At 39.6% G+C, this 21,012-nt stretch overlaps 1 protein-coding gene across 1 annotated transcript; it reads right to left on the bottom strand.

Moving 5' to 3' along the window:
* Nucleotides 1–12,569: 12,569 nt before the first annotated feature.
* On the bottom strand, nucleotides 12,570–18,861 carry trhra (thyrotropin-releasing hormone receptor a). The gene is made up of 2 exons (XM_070966721.1): nucleotides 17,812–18,861; nucleotides 12,570–13,044 (listed from the first exon to the last, which is right to left on the bottom strand). The coding sequence occupies exons 1-2, from the start codon at nucleotides 18,616–18,618 to the stop codon at nucleotides 12,604–12,606; spliced, it is 1,248 nt and encodes a 415-aa protein (XP_070822822.1). The 5' UTR covers nucleotides 18,619–18,861; the 3' UTR covers nucleotides 12,570–12,603.
* Between the last annotated feature and the right edge of the window lie 2,151 nt (nucleotides 18,862–21,012).

The raw sequence follows: 21,012 nt of genomic DNA, 5'->3' as shown, positions 1-21,012 counted from the left end.
ACATTTCTGGGGAATTTTAGGTTTGTGCTCTTTGTTGCATATTTTGTAAAAAAAAAAAAAAAAAAAAAAGTCAACACTCACCTGAAATCAGATACAGGATGGATTTAAAAAAAAAAAAACAAAACATCTTTCCTTGAACAAAATGTTGTAATAGGCAAAAGTTTACCACCCACTGTACATGAACCTGACAGGCCTGTGTCAGTGTGAGTCCCACACTTCCCACCAGGATCACTTCCTGGCAGAAAGTACAGGGCCATGGACTGAGGTCATCATTCCAGATCAGAAGTCATTTCACCCAGCTAGAGCTGCAAAAGGACTCATAACAAACAAAACGAAAACAGCAACATTATTGTCAACATTAGCCACGAAAATGAGATGTACTATTGTTCCACGTAATTTGCCAAATAAGCTCAGTTTATGCTGAAATCTGATAAAGACCAGAAGTGAGTCACTACATTACAAATGAAGCTTTTTCTCTGAGTCTTTGGTTATTGTTGTTGGATGTTATGTCAGCATGCACAAGTATGGTTTGTTGAACCTGGTATATGGCCTTGAATCTAATAGAGGGAGACTGTGTAGAGGTCTGATCAAGGTAATGTTCATCTAGCTGTTATTGGTCAGCTAAATGAAAGAGGCTCTCCACTGCTCACCTGCTCCTGTCTTTTTTTTTTTTTTTTTATCAGTTCAGTGCTTATGTGTGAAGCCTGCTCTCATGTGAAGGTGAGCCTTTAAATCATCAGCACTCTGCTGTGGGTACCTCTATTCAGGCGCTTGCAATAAAGTGCCCAACAACTACTGTTTAATTTAAGGTTAGAATGAAGTGAACATGCTGTTTTGAACTATTTAGATGACTGATTATAAGAAAGTCAAATTGGTCATTATGAATGTCTTTAGTGTGTCAGTTTCTATTAGGGACTGTCCAAAAATTATTTGGGTGGGCTGAATCTTATATCTAATCTAATCAAAAAGCAAGGCCCTTCCCTGAATTAATAATGGTTTTTTTTTGGATGCACCCCTTCACATTGAGAAAGTTGCGTGTTATATTTATATTTGTTATATTTATATAAGTCAATGATACATAAAATTATGTGGTTGCTCCACATTTTCGAGAAATGTAGTTGCTAAACAAAAGTTTTCTGATACATCTGACAAGAAAAGAATAAAATCAAAATAAATCTGGAGTGAGAAGAAGTCAAAAGATCCATCACGACTGTCAACAAAACGTATAGATAACCCTCCCCCCATTTCTTCCCCATTGTTCATCAAGAATTAGTCATCAAGCTGTGTGATTCATCAAAAGTTTAGAAAAAGGGAAATAGGAAAAAACACTTGTGAACGTAGAATCAAGGATATAATAAAAAAAAACTGCACAAATGGTCATTTCTGTCCCAAAAATGAGTTGTGGGAAACAAAAGGTTTTGGCTAGAAAGGACAGCTAGCTGTTGCTCAGCAACATTTCCTTTATCTGCCAACAGGAGGTCAGCAAGGCTCCTAGCTGCTCACCCTATCAGCAATATGACGGGAACACACACACACACACACACACACACACACACACACACACACACACACACACACACACACACACACACACACACACACACCTGGCATTGCTCCCATCGAGTTGATAGGAAATGTACACAGTTCTCCTCTGTTAGAGCTCTTTTGGTTTTGTGCTTTTTATCCATATTTTGCTCTGAAGCAACTTATTCAGCTGCAAATATTTGAATGATCTGGTAATGTCTCAATGATGCATTCATGCTAGTGTGATTGTGCTACACAAGCAGCAATGGTGCTTGCACTATTGCAAGAAAAAAAAATCGTTAATATTTATTACTTGCATAAAAGTTTTTTTCATTGTATTATCAACAGGTTAGTTTCTTCAGACCTAAGAGAGCATGGAAAGGTTGAATCAAAAGCCCTGACTCTCAACACACAGCTAATACACACATTCACAAGCAAATAGCTCCAAATCATTTTGTTCAGAGGGAACAGGTCTGTGCTGTTTGAACTGTACAACCTAAAAGCATCCTCGCAGATTGGAGCCAGATGACCTGGAGCTCAATGCACATCCATATGACGCTTTTCACATGTGAAGAACAGAATCCGGAGCACCAGCTGAGAAAACATACAAGCCCTCCATGTCCTGCATCGCTCCTGTTACAAAGAGAGAGCACTCTCACAAAACAGCAGAACTGACTCAGAGTCATGTATCTATTTCTGCTGTGGAACATAACTTACTGTCTTTATTTGTGTACATTCATTGTTTTCACCACCGTTTTCATTTTGAATTCATCTTGATAATGGCTGTTTGCCATGCTGTTGCACTTATTTGAATTTGATCTGGCTCTCATGTGCACACCCTGTCCTCAAGGGACCTGTTTAACATTTTTAGGCAGGCTAGCATGTGGATGGTCCAACACTTTGGTTCAGAATGAAATGTCCCCAGTTTGAAACATCATCCCTGCTCAACAAACGCATGTTAGCATTGTCATTGTGAGCGTGTTAGCATGTCAAAGTACTGCGATGCCTTTAGGTGCAGTTAAGCCAGAGATATACTTGCTTTTTAATTATGTGTTTGCGTAGATAACTGGCTGCGTGGTAATTGCTCTTAGTTGCCTATGTACTACATACTACACACAGTGAGCCAGACAGTTCAGCAGAGAGGCTTGCCATCACCTTTCGCTTTCTAGCATCTGCTACCACCCTCATACATGCTCCAACACTGCCCCTACCATTCGTGTGCACAAGGCATCTTGTGTTCCTGAAGCATTAAATTCTGGGGATGTGCACAACCAACACCTGAGACGGGCTCAGGATACACCAGGCAGACACCACGCACACACGAACGTGATGTTAAAAGTAAGTCTATCTCCAGCCTTTGTTAGCCTGAGAATAAAATTCACCTTTCTTGCATGCATCAAAGACATTCAGTAATATAAAGCAGACTTTCTCATCACAGCATTACTTGAGAAAGACGTAAGTAGAAGGAGAGAGTGGTCATAGAAACAGTCAGTTCATTTGCCTTGACCTCTTTTCCTTGACCCGTGTTGATTTCCTTGCTCATACCAGAGGGAGGTAGAATGCTTGGCTTAGGATTCTCTTTTATAATAATTTAAACATTTCCTAACTTTAGTTAAAACCTAATTGTTTTAGATGATTAGTTATTGCTTATTGCGTCAATCCCCCCTTTGATTAGGTACGTGTTAATATTCGTTCATTATCGTGTAATTCTCTCATCTTGGTAGAGATTTAATTTAGTTTGGAAAAATATAATGTAAAAATATACTGGGTACCCAAAGGAAGAGGATGCCATTTGTAAGCCATATTTCTTTAAAATCAAGGTGCAGTTTTTATTTGTTGGCTCGTTTAAATGCATCATAAAAGATAGAAAGTGGGTCCTAAAGTGGCTGCAGAGGAGGTTATTGGTTTAGAGTTTGATTCTGGGGCGGAAAATGGAAAAATGAGAGAAGCAAAAAGGGTATTACTGCAATGCTATTACTGAAATTTCTCAAAAAATTATAAAGTTGTCCAGTTTGTGATTTGCACGACTTCATCCAGTTCATGGTTGAGGAGTGTAATATTCCGGCACATTTCCTGTATTTCACTGAGTCACAATGTTGCAGAAATGACGCTACTGCAGTAACCTTCTCTACAAAGCCTTGTAAGTGACTAGCTCATCTGCCACAAACTGTTCTCAGCCTCCTACCCTCCAGTCTTATCGACCACTGACATGTTCCATAAAGGCTGCACTCCTGTGAGAGATGTCCTGGGGCGCTTTTGAAACAAGCTGTGATTACATGGCCTCTTTCATGCTATGGCTTTCCTCTCTCCGTTCATGATTTGATAGGCTGAGGTGATGGAAACATTAGGCTGCATGGTCTTATTTTCTCCTCTCCAGTCAGGCAGGTTTCATGCCTCACTTGGTGCTTATATGATCCATCAGGGTTTGTAGATTTTGTCTTGGAGCTGTTTTCCAGAAGTGGCTTTATTGACGATCACGCAAGATATTGTGCCTTTTAAGTAGAAACAAATTGTACAGGAACTCCGTTACTGCACAGAGACACTCACATGAGATGGGAGTCTTGATATTCTGTCTTGCACATTTTTTTTCTTTTATTGCTGTATTATATTTTAAACTAAAAGCTTTTGTCCTCCATTTCGGTATAGAGAATAATGACTCTTCTAAGACTTGCTTCATGTCAGAAAATGGCACACAGGTTTAAAGTAGGTCTAACTGCACTTTAAGAGAAAGTGTCCGGAAAGATGTTCATACATCATCCAGGAAGGTACATGTAATTGAAGTTGCTTTGTAGAAATTTGATTCATTATGATTTATATGGCATGATCAATTTTGGAAGTTATTAAAATGTTTCATATTCATATTCACATGGACTCAAACACACACTGAGGAGACAGATAAAATGTTACAGAGGAAGCAAGAAACAAAATTTATACTTGTGTATTTTTTGCAGTCACTGATGGAGTCTGTTGGTCACTGATGCAACTTGAAGAGAGCAAATCTGTGTCTAAAACATTTCAGTTAGCAGGAATTTACGACTTCCATTTAGTCATGAAACCCTCCATAGTTCTGGTTTGTTTTTCTGCCGCCAAACAAAAGCTAAAGCTCCAGCTCTTTTACTTTTGTTCATGAAAATGGATTTTTAAATAGGCTTAATGTACATTAAAGGAACAAATAGGTGTGAAAATGTAAAAATAAAAAACTAAATAAGCCATTTTTGTTTTTTTATTTTTGCAGGGTTCAGTCGCAGGTTGGTTGGCTTTAGGAACCAAAACTACTTGGTTGGAACAGACTCTTTCATGCTCGAGGCAACATCTGTCAGCCAATTACAGCAAAGTTGTACTAGCCAGTGACAGCTGATGTTTTCTGCGTTACCGCATGACAAAACTGTTTCACAAACAATAAAAAGCACAAAATGTTCACTGTCAAGCAAGTTTATAATTGTTACAATTTCGGCCAACATTGTCTTCTACTATAAATCTTGAAACATATCTCAGCTGTAATGTGTGCTCTCCAAAACACATCTACGCTGTCTGACCCTTTCTGTCCTGCTCTAATTACAGACATGTCTGAGCTGGCTGTCAAGCCAGTGACATTTAAGCCATGAGGGGTGTGGATTTATGGGAAATGGTGTTCAGTAAAGGCCACTGAAATAATACGCAGTGAACCGCCTGCCATGATGTTAGCTCATGTTCCAAGGCTGGATTTTTTGAAATTTACATTCACACAAATAAAAACATGTTTTTCTCATTTTAGGAAAAGAGCCTAGAAGATCTGTTTCCCTCTGGCTCTCCACTTGGTCCTTTAAAAGGCCCAGTGTGTTGAAATTGTGAAATAATTTAGTTCTTAAATATTATTGTTGTTACAATTTATTTCATTTTTCAGAGAAAGTAGCTTATATATGTGAAATATTACCGTCAAAACAGGAATATCATTATTTCCCCTCATCAACAATGAGCATCCACAATTATTATCCCTGCTATTAAGATGAAAATTAGGCTTTGAACTGTGCTGACAGTAACACAGTAATCAGTGGTATTGTTACCTTAAAAGCAGCCACTTCAATTTTAATAAGTTGAAAGTAAAAAGATTGAGTGAAGATTGGCTGAAGTTTGACTGGCATCATTCGTCCTAGCATTGTCAACACTGAGATTGTCATACTTGCTTCCAAACACTTTGTAAAACATAAATAAAACAGAATGCTATGAATTGCAAAATAATTTTCAATCTGTATTCAAATTGAGTAGAACATGGTCAACATACTAAATGTTTAAACTGATAATCTTTATTTTTTTGTAAATATACACTGACTCTGAATTTGATGCCTGCAACACGTTCCAAAAAAGTTGTGACAGGAGCATATTTACCACTGCGTCACCTTTGCTTTTACCATTACTTAGCTTTTGAAAACTGAGGACTCTAATTGTTAAAGTGCAGAAAGTGAAACTCGTTGCCATTCTTGCATGATATTCGACTTCAGTCCTCAACAGTCCAGGCTTTCCATTGTCATAATTTGTGCTTCATGAGGGCCACACATTTCAATGGGAGTCAGGTCTGGACTGCAGACAGGCCAGTCTTGTGCCTGAATTCTTTTACTAGGACCCTGCAAAAGATGCCGTTGCTCCAAATCCTTTGTGTACCTTTCAGCATTAATGGTGCCTTCACAGATCCACCCATGCCATTGGCACTAAGCAGAACGAAGGGTGAAATGATGAACAGCAGCATGCTCAGAAACATCATCAGTCACACAGTAGCTGTTTCCTTTATTTTTACACCTGCATACAGGGGCTCAGTAGCATTTTCCTAAAGTAATGATTGTGTGCTGGTGCAAGACTTGGTGAAGTCAAGCGGAAATGCTTGTTCTCAACAAGGGATTCTTGTTGATTGTTTCTTGCAGAGCTTGCTGGCCTCAGCAACGACATTAAAACAGCAATTTCAAGGCAACATTTCCACCTTAATTGGCTTGGATTGTGTTGATGAATGCTGCTCGGGGATCAAACAAATTAAAATTGACAGACTGAGTTTAAGGGAAATGTCAGACCCAAGCCTTTCAGCTCTCCTCATATGCATGCACATTATGCTCAGATATGGCTGCTACATACTGCTACATTTAACAGGTTTAAAGGGAGAAATCCAGCCTGAAAAATGTTAGATTTAGTGCACATTTCAGGTAAAGGCTATGGATTGTGGACTGTGTTACTCTTTATGCCATATAAAGGGTAAAACAAGTGAAAACCAATTCATCTAGTATAATATCTTCTCAGTCCAAGACTAATCACATTGAGAATGGCTGAATAAATCACCAAGCATGCAAATGAACTGTAGAGAAGAAATAAGAGCCATGATTCACTGTCAGGGTGAAATGTTGGAATCTGTAAATGTTTACGGTTACCAGCGATATTCTTGTCTTATGCAAATTTGTTTGCATTCTACTGATGGCAGAAGCATCATTTCCCTTCTTGTTCCTCTTTGTCAAATTGAACATAAAGATGTACAGCTCTCCAAACATAATAGGTTTGGACGGCAGATGCAGGCAAATAAATGAGGTTCATAGAGCCAGGGCCATTTCATTGGTGCAGCTGCCCTCTGCTGAGGCTTTTATTCTGATGTCTCATCCTCTCAGCCAGTTCAGCCCTACTCAATGTCTCATTTTCACCCGTTTGGATTTCTAAGTCTTTGCAAAATCAGCGTGCCTCTCTCCTGCCAGTAAATCTTTACTGAAACCATCACCTTTCACAGGATAATTGGATGGATTTGTCTCAATATGCCTTTATCCCATTTAGTGAGGTATATTACTTCTATTTAAGCAACTTTGAATTAAACACACAATAATCAGCATCCACATTTTGCACATCATCTTTCTGTGTAGTGTAGAGTACAATCCAAACATGTCTGACTTAAAGTTCAAGATGTGTTTGTCAATAAGGTCATACAAGGTCTTTTCTAAATGGTAGCATCAATTACAATTGAATCACTCCTGCTCCCCAATAACAACATGGAGATTTGAATCACCATTAAAACAGAAAATAAGAGTGGGAAAGGTTGGAGTTTAATTCTGACCTTCTGGAGTATATTTCCTTTTATTCTGATGCTGTGTAAGGTAGATACCTGTATGAGTCCTCTGCTCTGTCTCAAATCTACATACTATTTTTGCCTTTTCAGATAGAGTGATAGGGTCTTGATCATAGAACAATAAATGTATGCATGACATCTTTCAACTTCTGCAACTGCCTTCACTGTTGCACTTGGCAGTGGCAACATAGTGGTTATGTATAGTTTTATTAACGAAAGCGAACTTAGAAGTGAACTTCATTATGACTTAGCAGTGAAATTTGAGTAATTGTAGTCTGTATGCCTCATGGCATAGAGAGTGAGTATGCAGGTGTGGAGCAGGTATAAACAAAAAAAACAAACAAACAAAAAAAAATATATATATATATACATACATATATATATATATATATATATATATATATATATATATATATATATATACACACACACATATATATATATATATATATATATATATATATATATATATATATATATATACATATACATATATATATACACACACACACATATATATATATATATACACACACACACACACACACACATATATATATATATATATATATATATATATATATATATATATATATATATATATATATATATATATATATATATATATATATATATATATATATATATATATATATATATATATATATATATATATGACCACATTCGATAGAAAAAAAAAGTTAAAAGGTCACCTGACTCCAACTCCTGCTTCAGGCTGCCTGGTAGAAGGTAACAAGTAGCAGCAGCTAGAAAATCTTGCCTTGCAAAAAATGATGCATCTTGATACAAGATCACATCATTATCAGGTGTGCCTACGGCCTGGGGACCTCCATGTGATAACACTTCAATATTTGAATTACAAAAAACATCCTCACTGGTGTCTTACTGAAGAAACCTTATTGCCATTGCATTTAAAAGAGCAATCTCTGGACATGTACATTGAAAATTCAAAGCAACAAATATAAAAGAACTGTTTGTTCACCCTTTATAAATGACACTTTTGCAGTGTAACAGCTGTAGTCCAGGTGAAAATAAGTACAGTGTAACCTGTGATTGTGTAGGAAATACCACTTTCCTATCAACAGCGGATGTGCTAGGAAATACTGTGTGTGTTATCTGAGGTATTAAAAGGTTCTGGCTTAAAAATAAAATGTGTGTGGCATTAAAATTTATGGCTGTAGTGCACACAGCTGATGAAATGTAACAGCAATCAGCAATTAATGTTCCAAGGACATTATCTCCCAGCACATTAAGCTCTTTCTAGCTGCATAACATTGCATGGGTAATTACTGTAATGTTAGCATTATTGCTTAACTAAATAGAGGGAGGTTTGATGACTTGAGAGGGATATTACTACAGTAACTGAATGGAAATTGTGTAGGGGTGTCATATTGTTTGTCTTAGAAGTACAGTTGGCCTGTAGCTTCGATGAATTTGAGTCAAAGCAGGCCACCACATGCTTCAAAGCGAAGCCATCACCTCTCTGATTCATGTCGCTGATGTGGTAGTAGCTCATACAGAAGTGAACTGTGCCTGATTCATGGCAGTCTTGGATGATGTAGTTTTTTCAGTGGCTGCTGGTAATAGATCATTATAGATGGAGAGGTGCAAGGAGCTGGTGAGAAAACAATCTAACCTTACAAGACATTAAAATGTAGTAATAATGCACCATTGACAAAGTGCTACAATTACTGTCTCTGTTTATTACAGACAAAGAACAATCCAAAATACAAAACAATCCATCAAACAGCAAGAGCAGAAAAAAGCTACCTTGAGACAGAGTTGTGCACAAAGCGTTGCCTCAGATGGTATCTGATTTTGACAACTTTGTGTTCACATCACAAAAGCTTGCATTCATGCTGCAAACTGTACCATGCAGAACAGAAAACACAAATGCCTTTCACCTGAGGACAAAGGGAGAAAATAATAAAAGTGCACGAATGAGAGGTACTTTATGCTACAAACTACGGACTTCAAACCTTTTTTTATCTTTTTATTTCCTCACCTGTTCCACTTTCAGGCATATTAGCTTCCACTGACTGGTTTGAAATGATAGAAAACACACTGATGGAACAATGAATTGAAACAAGCTATTATTTTACATATGCACTCACTGGCACACATTTGAAAACACAATATTGAATTAATTTCACATAGCACTGCACAATCAGTTTCAAGCAACTTCACAGTATAGACAAAAAGGCCTGCTGGTGAAGCAGGTCTGTTTCGTTTAGTTCACTCAGCACTCATTCCCTCGGAGTGCTCTTCAATTTATATATATATATTTATTTATATATATGTGTGTACGCAGCTCAAACAAGAAATGTTTTCTTTTAATAGCATCGTGAACTATGTACACACTGTGGATTGCACCAGCTCAAGTATGGCACTTTGCCACGATCTATTTACACATTCCATGATTGCTCTGTGGATTTTGCTGAGCAGATAAATCACAGAAAAGCGCTGCATTCTGCAATCTCAGCCAAAATCAGTGAATTACTGCCACAACGGTTATCTGACCCTTTGACAAAGAGCCTCTCTGTCTGCACATCAGGGTTACACATTTCTCCCTAGTTATTATACACCAGCCACTGACCTTCACATGCTCCTCACAGAGTCCACAGCGATCATCTTCACAGTGACCAAAGCAAGATAAGGCTTTGCCGTGTCTGTCACTGTTAAGACTAAATTCCCTGCAGAAATCGTTAAACTTTTAAATCGACGCAGGTGTAAGAGAGTGTCTGTAACATTTGTCCTTTTCTTTACATGGACCTTTTTTAAAATGTCACGTAATTCAATATCTGTGCTTTCTTTCTAATAACAAGATTACAATGTCACGGTGTTGTACACTTGGATTCATTTGAAATACATGGTTTCTTGTGAGGAGGTGCATGAACAAAGAGGAAGGGCTTTTGTTAGATGGTATCCTCGGGCCAGACGATTGAAAATTCCCTTGATAAGAAAATCAGAAACAGATTGCTTGACAACGTACTATTAACCTAATTTCAACACAGAAATGAAGCGATTTCTAACCACTCATATGTGATGGGCAAGATACTTAAAAAATATCATCTTTTATACATTACATTTAATTAGTTTCATCAAAATCTAATTACTCAACAGTAAACATCTTTAGAATATTGTTAGATTACAGTCCATTGGTGCCTTTAAAACAACTTCAAACCTGCACACTCACACGTTACATCTACTGTATCTAACGCACATAGAAAAATGACATGTTGTGGTTTGACAAGCAGTCAGCCTACAGTTCGGAGGTATTTACTGACCATCAACAGCCAGCAGGAAGTCAGGTCATGCTGTGTAAAGAGCAAGAATGAGGGAGGTAGTGTGGATGGATGGATCAATCAAAGACAGGACAGGACTTCACCCAGGAGACCACTCTTCATGTCCCATGTGAAACCAAAAGTCAATGTTGACCTATTTTAAGGTATATAACAAACTGAAGTTGTGTGAAGTACATAACAGTAACACACTTATTTTAACCTGTGATCTTTTCCTTAACCTAACCTAGCAGTACTGGTGCCCAGACCTACGCAAAAGGTCAGTTAGGGCAAACGTCTGCCTTCAAAGACATGGTCTTACTGGGTTGTCGCTGGTACTCTCAGTGATGTACGTCATGTTGAGAGACACTGACAATCGACATATTCAGTTATTTAAGTATGAGGATGTGTTGGGTAGCACAGATAACAAATCAACCCTCAGACTGTCAAAGCAACGGAGCCTTACTCAAATTAATAACTTTGCTGGGGTTACTGAATTTAAAACTGCAATCCCTTGTACAACTTGTATCTGAGAGAAACACCGGTTATCTAAAGGTGTTTTAAAAAACAGGCACAGCGGGGTTGTTGGAATTAGTTAAACACATCACAGAGAAACACCCCTGCAACATACCATAACATGACTATTTCAACTAACCCAAGATATAAGCTCCATGGCTGTAAACATTTTCACACTTCACAGGACTGACAGGACTCTAAATCATGAGTTTAAATAGATTTTCCCTCTGCATCTTATACAATTCTTGGTCACTTTTCCGATTCTGTATCTGACTGGAGAATCTTGTGCTCAACAAAAACACTGACGTAAATTCTATCTCGATAAATATCTATAAACTTATCCAACCATTTTCTATACCCGACTATACCTTTTCAGGGTTGCGGGGGGGCTGGAGCCTATCCCAGCTGTTGATGGGCGAGAGGCGGGGTACACTCTGGACCGGTCGCCAGGGCAACATATACACACAGACAACCATTCACGCTCACACTCATACCTAAGGGCAATTTCATAGTCACCAGTTAACCTAATGCCCGGAGAGAACCCACGCATGCTAGGAAAGAACATGCAAACTTCACACAGAAAGGCCCTGCCCGACCCGGGGATCGAACCGGCGACATTCTTGCTTGCACACACTACCTGCTGTGTCACCGTGCTCCCTCTATAAACTTATATGAAAAATAAAATATGTCACGAGGACATGGTTTCCTGCATTACTTTGCCATATTAGGATGTGGATGGGAGCAGTTTGCTTCAACCAAATCCATCATTTGACTACAGGATAAACTTGATGACTTTTCTCTTGTGCCCCTTTTTCCTGCAAGTTAAGTATTAAGTATTAGTATGTATTTAAAGGTGTCTCTGCATTTTATCCGTCAGATTAGGTACATCATATACTGCATTAATAACTACTATTTCCTGTTTTTCACAAATATTGGATATTTCTCTGCAGAACTGAATAATCACTGCTGCATCGATGTATCTGTAACTATAATGCTAAAGGACCTATTTGTCAGCTCATCTCACAGCATCCTATCTGGTTTTTGGCACACAGTCTTGTGAAACATTTCCAAGAAAAACACCTTGGAAAAAAAAATGGGAGGTTTGCAGGTACTTAAAATATCTCTAAAATGTCCCATAGGTGACTGAATCCAGCTGTCAGAATCCGTTTTGGGTGAAAAGTTTGCTTTTAGTCAGGCTTTGACATCACTCCCAGACAGGGAAGGCTCTTTAAATGTCATTTTCTTGGCACTTGGCAGGATGCTAGTGGGTAAATACTGATCTGTTGGCATGTTTAGCTCATCATCCATTTCTGTGAAATGGTCAGGACTTTCCCCATTGGATGTCTCCTTAATGACACTGTAGGTTAGCGCCACGCTGTAAGAAGTTGGTTTCTCCATACGCTGAGGGCCGCAGTGACACAACTTCTTGAAAGCAGCACGGAACTTCTGGGACATGGCGTTGTAGATGACCGGGTTGACGGCGCTGTTAAGGTAGATGCAGAGACGGCAGAAGAGTAGGAACCAGGTATCCAGGTAGGCCTTGTCCAGGAAGGAGTTGACCACCACTAAGGTTCGGTAGGGCATCCAAAGTAAGGCGAAGAGGATCACCACCACAGCCAGCATCTTTGTTACCTGAAAAAATTCAATCATGTGTTCAAAAAATGATACAACAAAATGAGATCACAGAAAACTGAATAATCATTGAACTTTAAATGTTTTGAATGAACATGGAGTCTATCAGTAAAAGGCTGTCAATGTATTTACATTCCGTACCTATGTTTCTATATCGTAGTTTTCATTGTTAGTGGTAGAGTCTGCCATGGTCATTCAAGATTTTAACACACACCCACATTCACATTATCTCATTGACATTAACCTCCGTGTTTATCAAACTACTCTCTGAACATTTCTGACTGCTGTTGCTTTACATTCAAAGGAACAAGGAATGATCATTATAATTTAAGTGTCTGTGATAGACACACAATGAGCCATCATGGCCAACAAAATAAAAAGTATTGTTCACTGAGCCCCTCATCATTGGCGCAGGTGAATCATTTATTTTTTTAACCAGATGACATTCTGTATACTGTGTCTTGTCTGTGGACACAGCTGCAGCTTCAGCTGAACACTTGTCTTGAGTCAACTTGAGTATGTTTAATGAGATGAAAATTGTGCAGCCATGCTCCTACTCAAATATTGATGATGTGCCAAGTTCAGAAGAAGAAAACCCTCCTACACTGAATATTCATTCTGCTGCTCTGATTCAACCCTAAACTTAAGTTTGCCTGGGTTCCCCAGAGTTATTGAGGAAAAAAGGCAGCACTGCAGGAGTAATGAAAAAAAGGTAAATCCACATTTGATACATTTGTGATCATTTTATTTACAAGGACCTACATGACGTGAAGCGTTTGTCAGAATGTCAAGCGAGGTCTCTTTTTAAAGGACACATCGTATGATCAGTGAACAAAAGAAAGGCAGTTATGTGTGTCTTCACAGTGGGATGCTTTCAAGATTAACAAAGCGCTCAATTCAGATCATATATATAAGAAAATTGTTAATAAGCAAAACTACAAATGAAGAATGTATTACAAAGTAAAACCAAGCAAAAAAAAGATTATGGACTATTTATACTGCACGTGCGTCCCATCAGGAGGCGATTTAAAGTAAATAAAGCAATCAAAGCGGTTATCCTCTTGTGCTGTTGTGATGCTGGTAAAATTATTAAATTCAATGAAACACATCTTATGAGCTGCTTTATTGACACACTAAAGTGGCAGGACGCGTTTATTAATGTGCTTTAATGTCCAGCCGGATCTACAATGGATGATGAGATGACGACATTATCTTACTTCTAGTAACCAGGAGTCAGTAGAATGGGAAAAAAACAACACATGTGGTACATGAACAAGTAGTTACAACAAAGTTTTCTCTACTGAGACCTGAAAAAACTAAACTAAATCAGATGTAATAATATAAATGTACTGAAACCACAGGAGTACACCCTAAACAAAGCTTTTCCTCCACATTCTCCAGATTGGATTAATCTCTAAATGGTGCTGTATGTCTGCTAGACAGGGTCCAGGAGCTTTCTGTTACCTCTACAGTAACTCCGTCTGTGATCACACAACACAGATTTTTTGATTTTGTCAGAAAACATCACGATCATAAAATGCAGGAGTTCTGATATGCCGGGATAGAAATATCAATAATGTCAGCCCTCCTGAGCCCCAATCAAATCACATTAAAATGCAGTATAGATGATAATGGACTCAGCAGAGATTTAATCAGCTGAGACTGTTTTTTGTTCGCTGAACAAAAGGAATGACAAAAGGTCTTTTTTTCCACTGAGTAGACCTTTCAGTGTAGATGACAAGTTCTCTCAATAAGTAGTATTAAACAGTGTTTCCACATTTAGCTGACTCAGGGGGGTTGTGGCTAACAAGCTAACAAACAAGCTAACAAGCGTGGTGGCATTTGCTCACAATAAACTGTACTGTAGATGACTTAGCTTGCCCCAAAGTTATCCGTCATCAGGTTTCATAAATAAATGCTGAAAGTTCTGTGGTCTCTTCCCAGAGTTCCTGGAAGGTTATGACTGACATTTGATCAGACAAAGGAAGTTCAGCAGAGCCACACCACACAGAATCCCTGTCCCGTTAGCATTTGTCCATATACCATGATGACCCCACCAAGATGACTGTGAATGACCTATGAATTGCAAACCAAAAATATGAAATGAAAACAAAAATACAGGCAATACAATCAGGCTGAAGCTGTGATTTTAGACACAAATTTTTGGCATTTCACATTGTAGCTCTCTGCCATACTTTTGGAATAATAGTCATCTTTTTCGTTGCAGCTTTTGTTGGATGGTTTCCGATCCTATATTACTGCATTACACCACCCACTTTACTGTCTGCTTGTAGTTGTTAACGCTTAAAAGAATCCCCATAAATTTGTCAGTTATTTGTTGTAATAAAATGACCACAAACAGATCAAAACGTATAGGATGACATTTTTCATTACTGCAACTCTCACTTTTCACCCAACAAATTTCTTCAGGGGAAAACAAACATACTAATTTAGAAGAGTGTGGAGTTACCATACCAAAATATCCACACCAAACACAGAATTTCCTTTAGGAACATAGTAAATCATCCATCCATCCATTTTCTATGCCGCTTATCCCTTTCCGGGTCGCGGGAGCCTATCTCGGCTGTCAACGGGCAGGAGGCGGGGTACACCCTGGATCGGTTGCCAGCCGATCGCAGGGCTCAAACACACAACCATTCACACCTAGGGGCAATTTAGAGTCACCAATCAACCTAATGAGCATGTTTTTGGTCTGTGGGAGGAAGCCGGAGTACCCGGGGAGAACCCACGCATGCACAGGAAGAACATGCAAACTTCACACAGAAACGTGAATCGAACCGGAGACCTTCTTGCTGCGAGGCACACGCACTACCTGCTGTGCCACCGTGCAGCCCATAGTAAATCATTTGCATCTTAATTAATACAAAATGAGTGCTCTGGTAGATCAGGTCTTATGTGTTAGTTCATGATCTGTGCAATTTATGTCTTTCAACAAAGACTGATGCAAATACAACGTCAGGGTTCGTAAGTAACAATAGTGAGACCGTGTGTGGGTGAAAATGTGACCACAAACGTCCCAAACTGTTCCATGGAGAAACTTTGCTAAATAACTGTAAACCGCCCTCTTGTAGATCTCATAAAACACTGTTTATTCAGATCCTGTTGATTAATTTGCAACTAGGAGGACTGATAAAATCTGTATGCGCAGTATAACAAAGCCTGGCTTTGTTAATGTAATTATCAGGTGATAATCCTGATGAGAAGCTTGTATGTAATTGAATCTTATCCATATTTATGTTGTGTCATCCCAGCCGCAGTCAGGTGAGTCTAACAGGATTGGACAGGGGCACTGCCAGTGTCATCAGTGAGCAAAATACTTAATCATGGATCGTCATTACCTCTCGACCTTTCGCTAATTCAGTAAGGCACACAGTCGATGGTATGAATTGTTCCATGTGTGGACAATGAGAAATTAATGTTGACCAAAAGAAACACATGTGAGTGTGTGCTTGTGGGTACACATACATCAAAGAGAAAACACAAGCCACAAAGATGGAGGAAAAGCGTATTTGAGTTGAGGTTAACTGATTAGACTATCCAATAGTGCATGCACTCCCTCAGGGTACCACACCCCCTGTCATTCCAGGAAGACTTCTTCCACTGATCTGATAAACAAACCTCTCGCTCTGCTCTTTAGCTGAGTGTCTGGCACAATGTGTCTGTGCCTTCAGAGGATCTTCTTTAATTTTAACTATTTTCTACAGTGTTATGAGTTTTCTAAAGGATGAAGATGATGTCAGAAGAGGATGAACCACAGCCTTGGATAGTTTGTGTTTACTGTATGTCTGTTATCACGGAACACATATTTCTCTGCAGCATGCACATAAACACACAAACTAAGGTGTCATATCATTTTTGTCAGTTGAACTCAGCATCGTATGAGCTGCTGTTTGTGTTTGTGTTCCAGAGTCTCAAAACGGTGGATCAGTTTTATTCCACTGAAAAAAGTGGCAAACTGAGTGACGGGTGTTTGCACTTCACTTCACACCAGACTCAGTGTGAAAGTGAATGAGTTGTGGCAGCACTTTGATGCATTGTATATCAAACAGGGGACCTTGGTCAGCTGTAACATTAAAAAAAAAAAAGAATTATAATAGAAACACATATGTGGCAACAGTAAACCTTAATGCTGTGTTTGGCCACCTGGAGATCTCAGGTCCTGAAACTGCTCAAAAAGCATACTAAACACGGCTGTACCACCTTGATAATTCATGAGCTTTCCTGATTTTATGAGAAGTGCTTATGATTTTGAAATAATGACTTGTTTCCACTCCAGAAAATGATATCACTCCTCAGAGACTCCAGCTGTGCTAAGTACAATGGATTTGTATTATGCTCTGTCGGTGTAAGCTTTGCTGACTGTATGTTTTAGGGAACATTTCCCTTCAAAGTTTCAAATAAGTCTATTAAGATTTCTGTTATTGTTGTTTCATAACTGTTGTTCTACTGTTAAACCTCTCTGGCCCCAAACATTAACATCATGCCTTTCTCTGTAAACGACTTCTCAGCAGACAGAAAGAATTTTGCTCACCATTTCCTTAGATGATGTCATAACGGCTGTGGGGCCCCAAACAATGAGGAAGTAAAACACAGGTCAGCCAAACCCAAACGTTAATGCTAAATGCCTCATGTAGTGTATTTAATAATTTTACCCCCCCCCCCCCCCCCCCCCCACACACACACACACACACACACTCATTCCACATTGATTGATGAAGTGAATGAACCAACAGTTGTTTCGCCCACCTGTCTGCGGGAGGCAGCCGTGGTGCTGCTGGAGGAGCTGGCGCTGATCATCCTCCCTCCCTGACTCATCTCCCTCTTCCACTTCTTGGTGCTGTCTTTGGGATCTGAAGGCAGCGGGTTTAGGATAAGTATCCGGGCGATCAGTCCGTACAGAACCGTGGCCAGCATGAGGGGCAGCACGTAAAACACCGCGAAATCAGTAAAGTAAATGGGCAGGTAGTGACTCCTGGACACTTTGTAGGCGCAGCTGAGCAGCACCACGTTGTCATACACCAGCTTCTTGGTGTCTGACAGAAAGAGCCACATGACGCAGTAGACCGAGGTGAGCGCCCAGACCAGCATGATGATTTTCTTGGCCCTGGATAAAGTGCACAGGAATTGCGCTTTGATGGGGTGGCAGATGGCGATGTAGCGCTCCACGGTGAAAGCAGTGATGGAGCAGGAGGACGCGTTTATACCCAAGTACTGGAAATAAGTGATCCCCAAGCAGCCCGCGTAACCGAACACCCACTGTCCGTACAGGGCGTCGGTGATGTTGGGCAGCCCGGCGGCCGTCAGGACCATCAGGTCAGCCGCGGCCAGACTCACCAGGTAACAGTTAGTGGGAGTCCGCATGTGTTTGGTGGTCAGGACCACCAGTATGACCATCACGTTCCCCACGATCCCCACCCCGCAGATGAGGGACACCAAAAACACGCTGGCCACTTTGTATTCAACTGTGTAGTCAGTCCAAACGCCCAGGGTTTGATTGTCCTGCACCGCCGTGTCATTCTCCACAGTCATGTTATCCATGGTGAGGTTTTCCATTACAGGAGCAGACAGTGGCTCTGTGCGCTTTCAACAAAATCGCACCGGGTACAGGAAATCATCGCAGTAAACTTCAGTGCCCTGGCACCCAATATCCAACGACCACAAATCCTCTAAAAACTTCATTTCACCCACATATCATCAAGTCAAACGCCGCTTTCCTCTCCACGAAATCCAATTTCTGATAGCGCAGAGCCATTAAATGAAACTCCAATGTAAGTCGACGGATCCTCGGTTGTTGGTTGAAGTTATAAGAGAATGGAGAGTGGAGGTGTTGCAGGCAGCTCCGCGCCCTGCTCCTGTCTCACTGCTCACACAGTCATGACTGAGAGAGCGGAGCCTCGAACACTGGTCACAGTGACATGACGGGCTCACACTGGAGCCTCCAACTTTTCTTCTCTCAGGGACTCACACTGCTCCGGTTTGCTGTATAACATGTTGTATCCAATGTAAGTTGGATTTTGTTGCTGTACAAATTAAACCTTGTTTTTTTTTGTTTTTTTGTTTTTTTAACATTTAACAAGAGCAGAACATAAAGACTTAATGAATGTTTTATAACACACTACAATGTAGTTACAATACAAGAGGCTTCAATTAGTGTTGAATATGTTTTTATTTGTTTATGGATTTGTCAACAATTATAACTGATTCATTCCCCACACAAGCACTCCTCAACACTTAAAAATGTCCTTATAACTGGTTACAACTATATTATAGAGCATTATAGTGTCATATGCTGACTATGAACGCAAAATAGAACTATACTGTCTCACTGTGTGTACACACACACACACACACACGCACACACACACACACACACACACACACACACACACACACACACACACACACACACACACACACACACACACACACACACACACACATTCTGCATCAGCTTGTTCCAACTCTTCATAGAAGCTACATAATATGTCACACTGAGTGACATATTCAAGACTGGTGTCTTTTATGGCTGCACCATTTCATCAGATGGAGGTATTGTGGATGTCTGCATCAATTTACATGCTTTGCCAAAAGTCAGCCTCATGTATTTGGCATCTTTGGAAAAGAGAATACTGCACAGAATATGTTTATACTGACTGACCCACAAGATAATCTCATAACAAACTCACAAAGTGCCATATTCACAGTAATGATATGACATTGGCAGGTGATGCATATTTATGATTTACGACCAAATAAAATATATGTTGGAGGGATGAAACAAGTAGTGAGAAAACTGATTTATTTATAGAACTAAAAAACAAAATTATACAAATATTAGTGTCAAAATTAAAAGTAGTTCACAAAGAGTCACTGTAAACTCCAGTGGTGGAATGTATTCACAGTTTATTTAAATATAATTTTAAGGTGCTTATACTTTACTTCAGTTTTTTCATTTTATGCTGCTGTATACTTCTACTCCACTTGTTGTACTTTGTACTACAGTGCATCTTAAACATGAATTCAACCGTAACAAGAATCAAATAAAATGATATACAATGACATGTGACTCACACGGGCTATTTTCTACACTTGAGCACAATCAGCTGATAATGCTGTACTTTAGACTTTGCTACTTGTACTTGTGATAAATGATCTGACCACACACACACACACACACACACACACACACACACACACACACACACACACACACACACACACACACAAACACACTGAATTTATATAGTGAGACGTAAAAATACCATTAAGGGTGTTCAGGTCCCTGTGGCTCAATTACTGTAGCAAGTATCACAGGAAACGGGGAATAGAAGAAGATGGAAAAAATAAACGCATAAAGCACAATAAGATCATTCTAAGGCTTTTAGAGTCCTACAGGCAGGTTGTGACCCTATTGTAGGACTATTTCAATGATGGCAGGAGATACATATGTCCTAAAGAAAGACAAGGTAACTTTAATATCACTTTTTGTGCAATATTGTGATGATGTGTCTTCTCGTGTGGTGGCTCCAAATGTTCACAGCATGACTTGGACTCATGGGAGACCCAGCAGCAGCCTATTTGCACTGCACTCCAGGTCTGCAATTTTGCACTGTAGTACAGGCTGCCGCAATTTAAATTGGCTAACTTGCATGTGAACCATGTGTGAAATGTACCAGGGAAATTGGGTGCCTCACTACCTCTTTTTTGTGTGTACACCTCCCTCATGGCCTCAGTCTGTCTGTGTCTCTCTATCCCTGTCTCTTCCTGTTGTCTCTCTCTGTAGAAACAGAGTTTTTAACAATTGCAACAATGGATAGAGGAGCTGACATGCTTCTCGAAGCTGCGTCTCAGTGGTAGAGAAAGTCCTCTACTGTCTGCACTCATCACCATCTGCAGGATAACCAATGTGGAACTACAAAGTGAGACATGCGTGCTCATGATTTAAGC

This window comes from Chaetodon trifascialis, chromosome 7, assembly GCF_039877785.1.
Source record: "Chaetodon trifascialis isolate fChaTrf1 chromosome 7, fChaTrf1.hap1, whole genome shotgun sequence".
In the NCBI taxonomy this organism is placed as follows: Eukaryota; Metazoa; Chordata; class Actinopteri; order Chaetodontiformes; family Chaetodontidae; genus Chaetodon; species Chaetodon trifascialis.
The sequence above is the reverse complement of the archived record's forward strand: the minus strand, read 5'-3'. Positions and strand labels throughout refer to the sequence as shown.

Bases quoted from the DNA above. Each gene is read 5' to 3' on its own strand.
- trhra (XM_070966721.1), bottom strand. From the start codon at position 18,618: ATGGAAAACCTCACCATGGATAACATGACTGTGGAGAATGACACGGCG. The intron at 13,045-17,811 runs GTGGGCGAAACA...GAATTTTTTCAG, and splicing joins CGGCTGCCTCCCGCAGACAG to GTAACAAAGATGCTGGCTGT.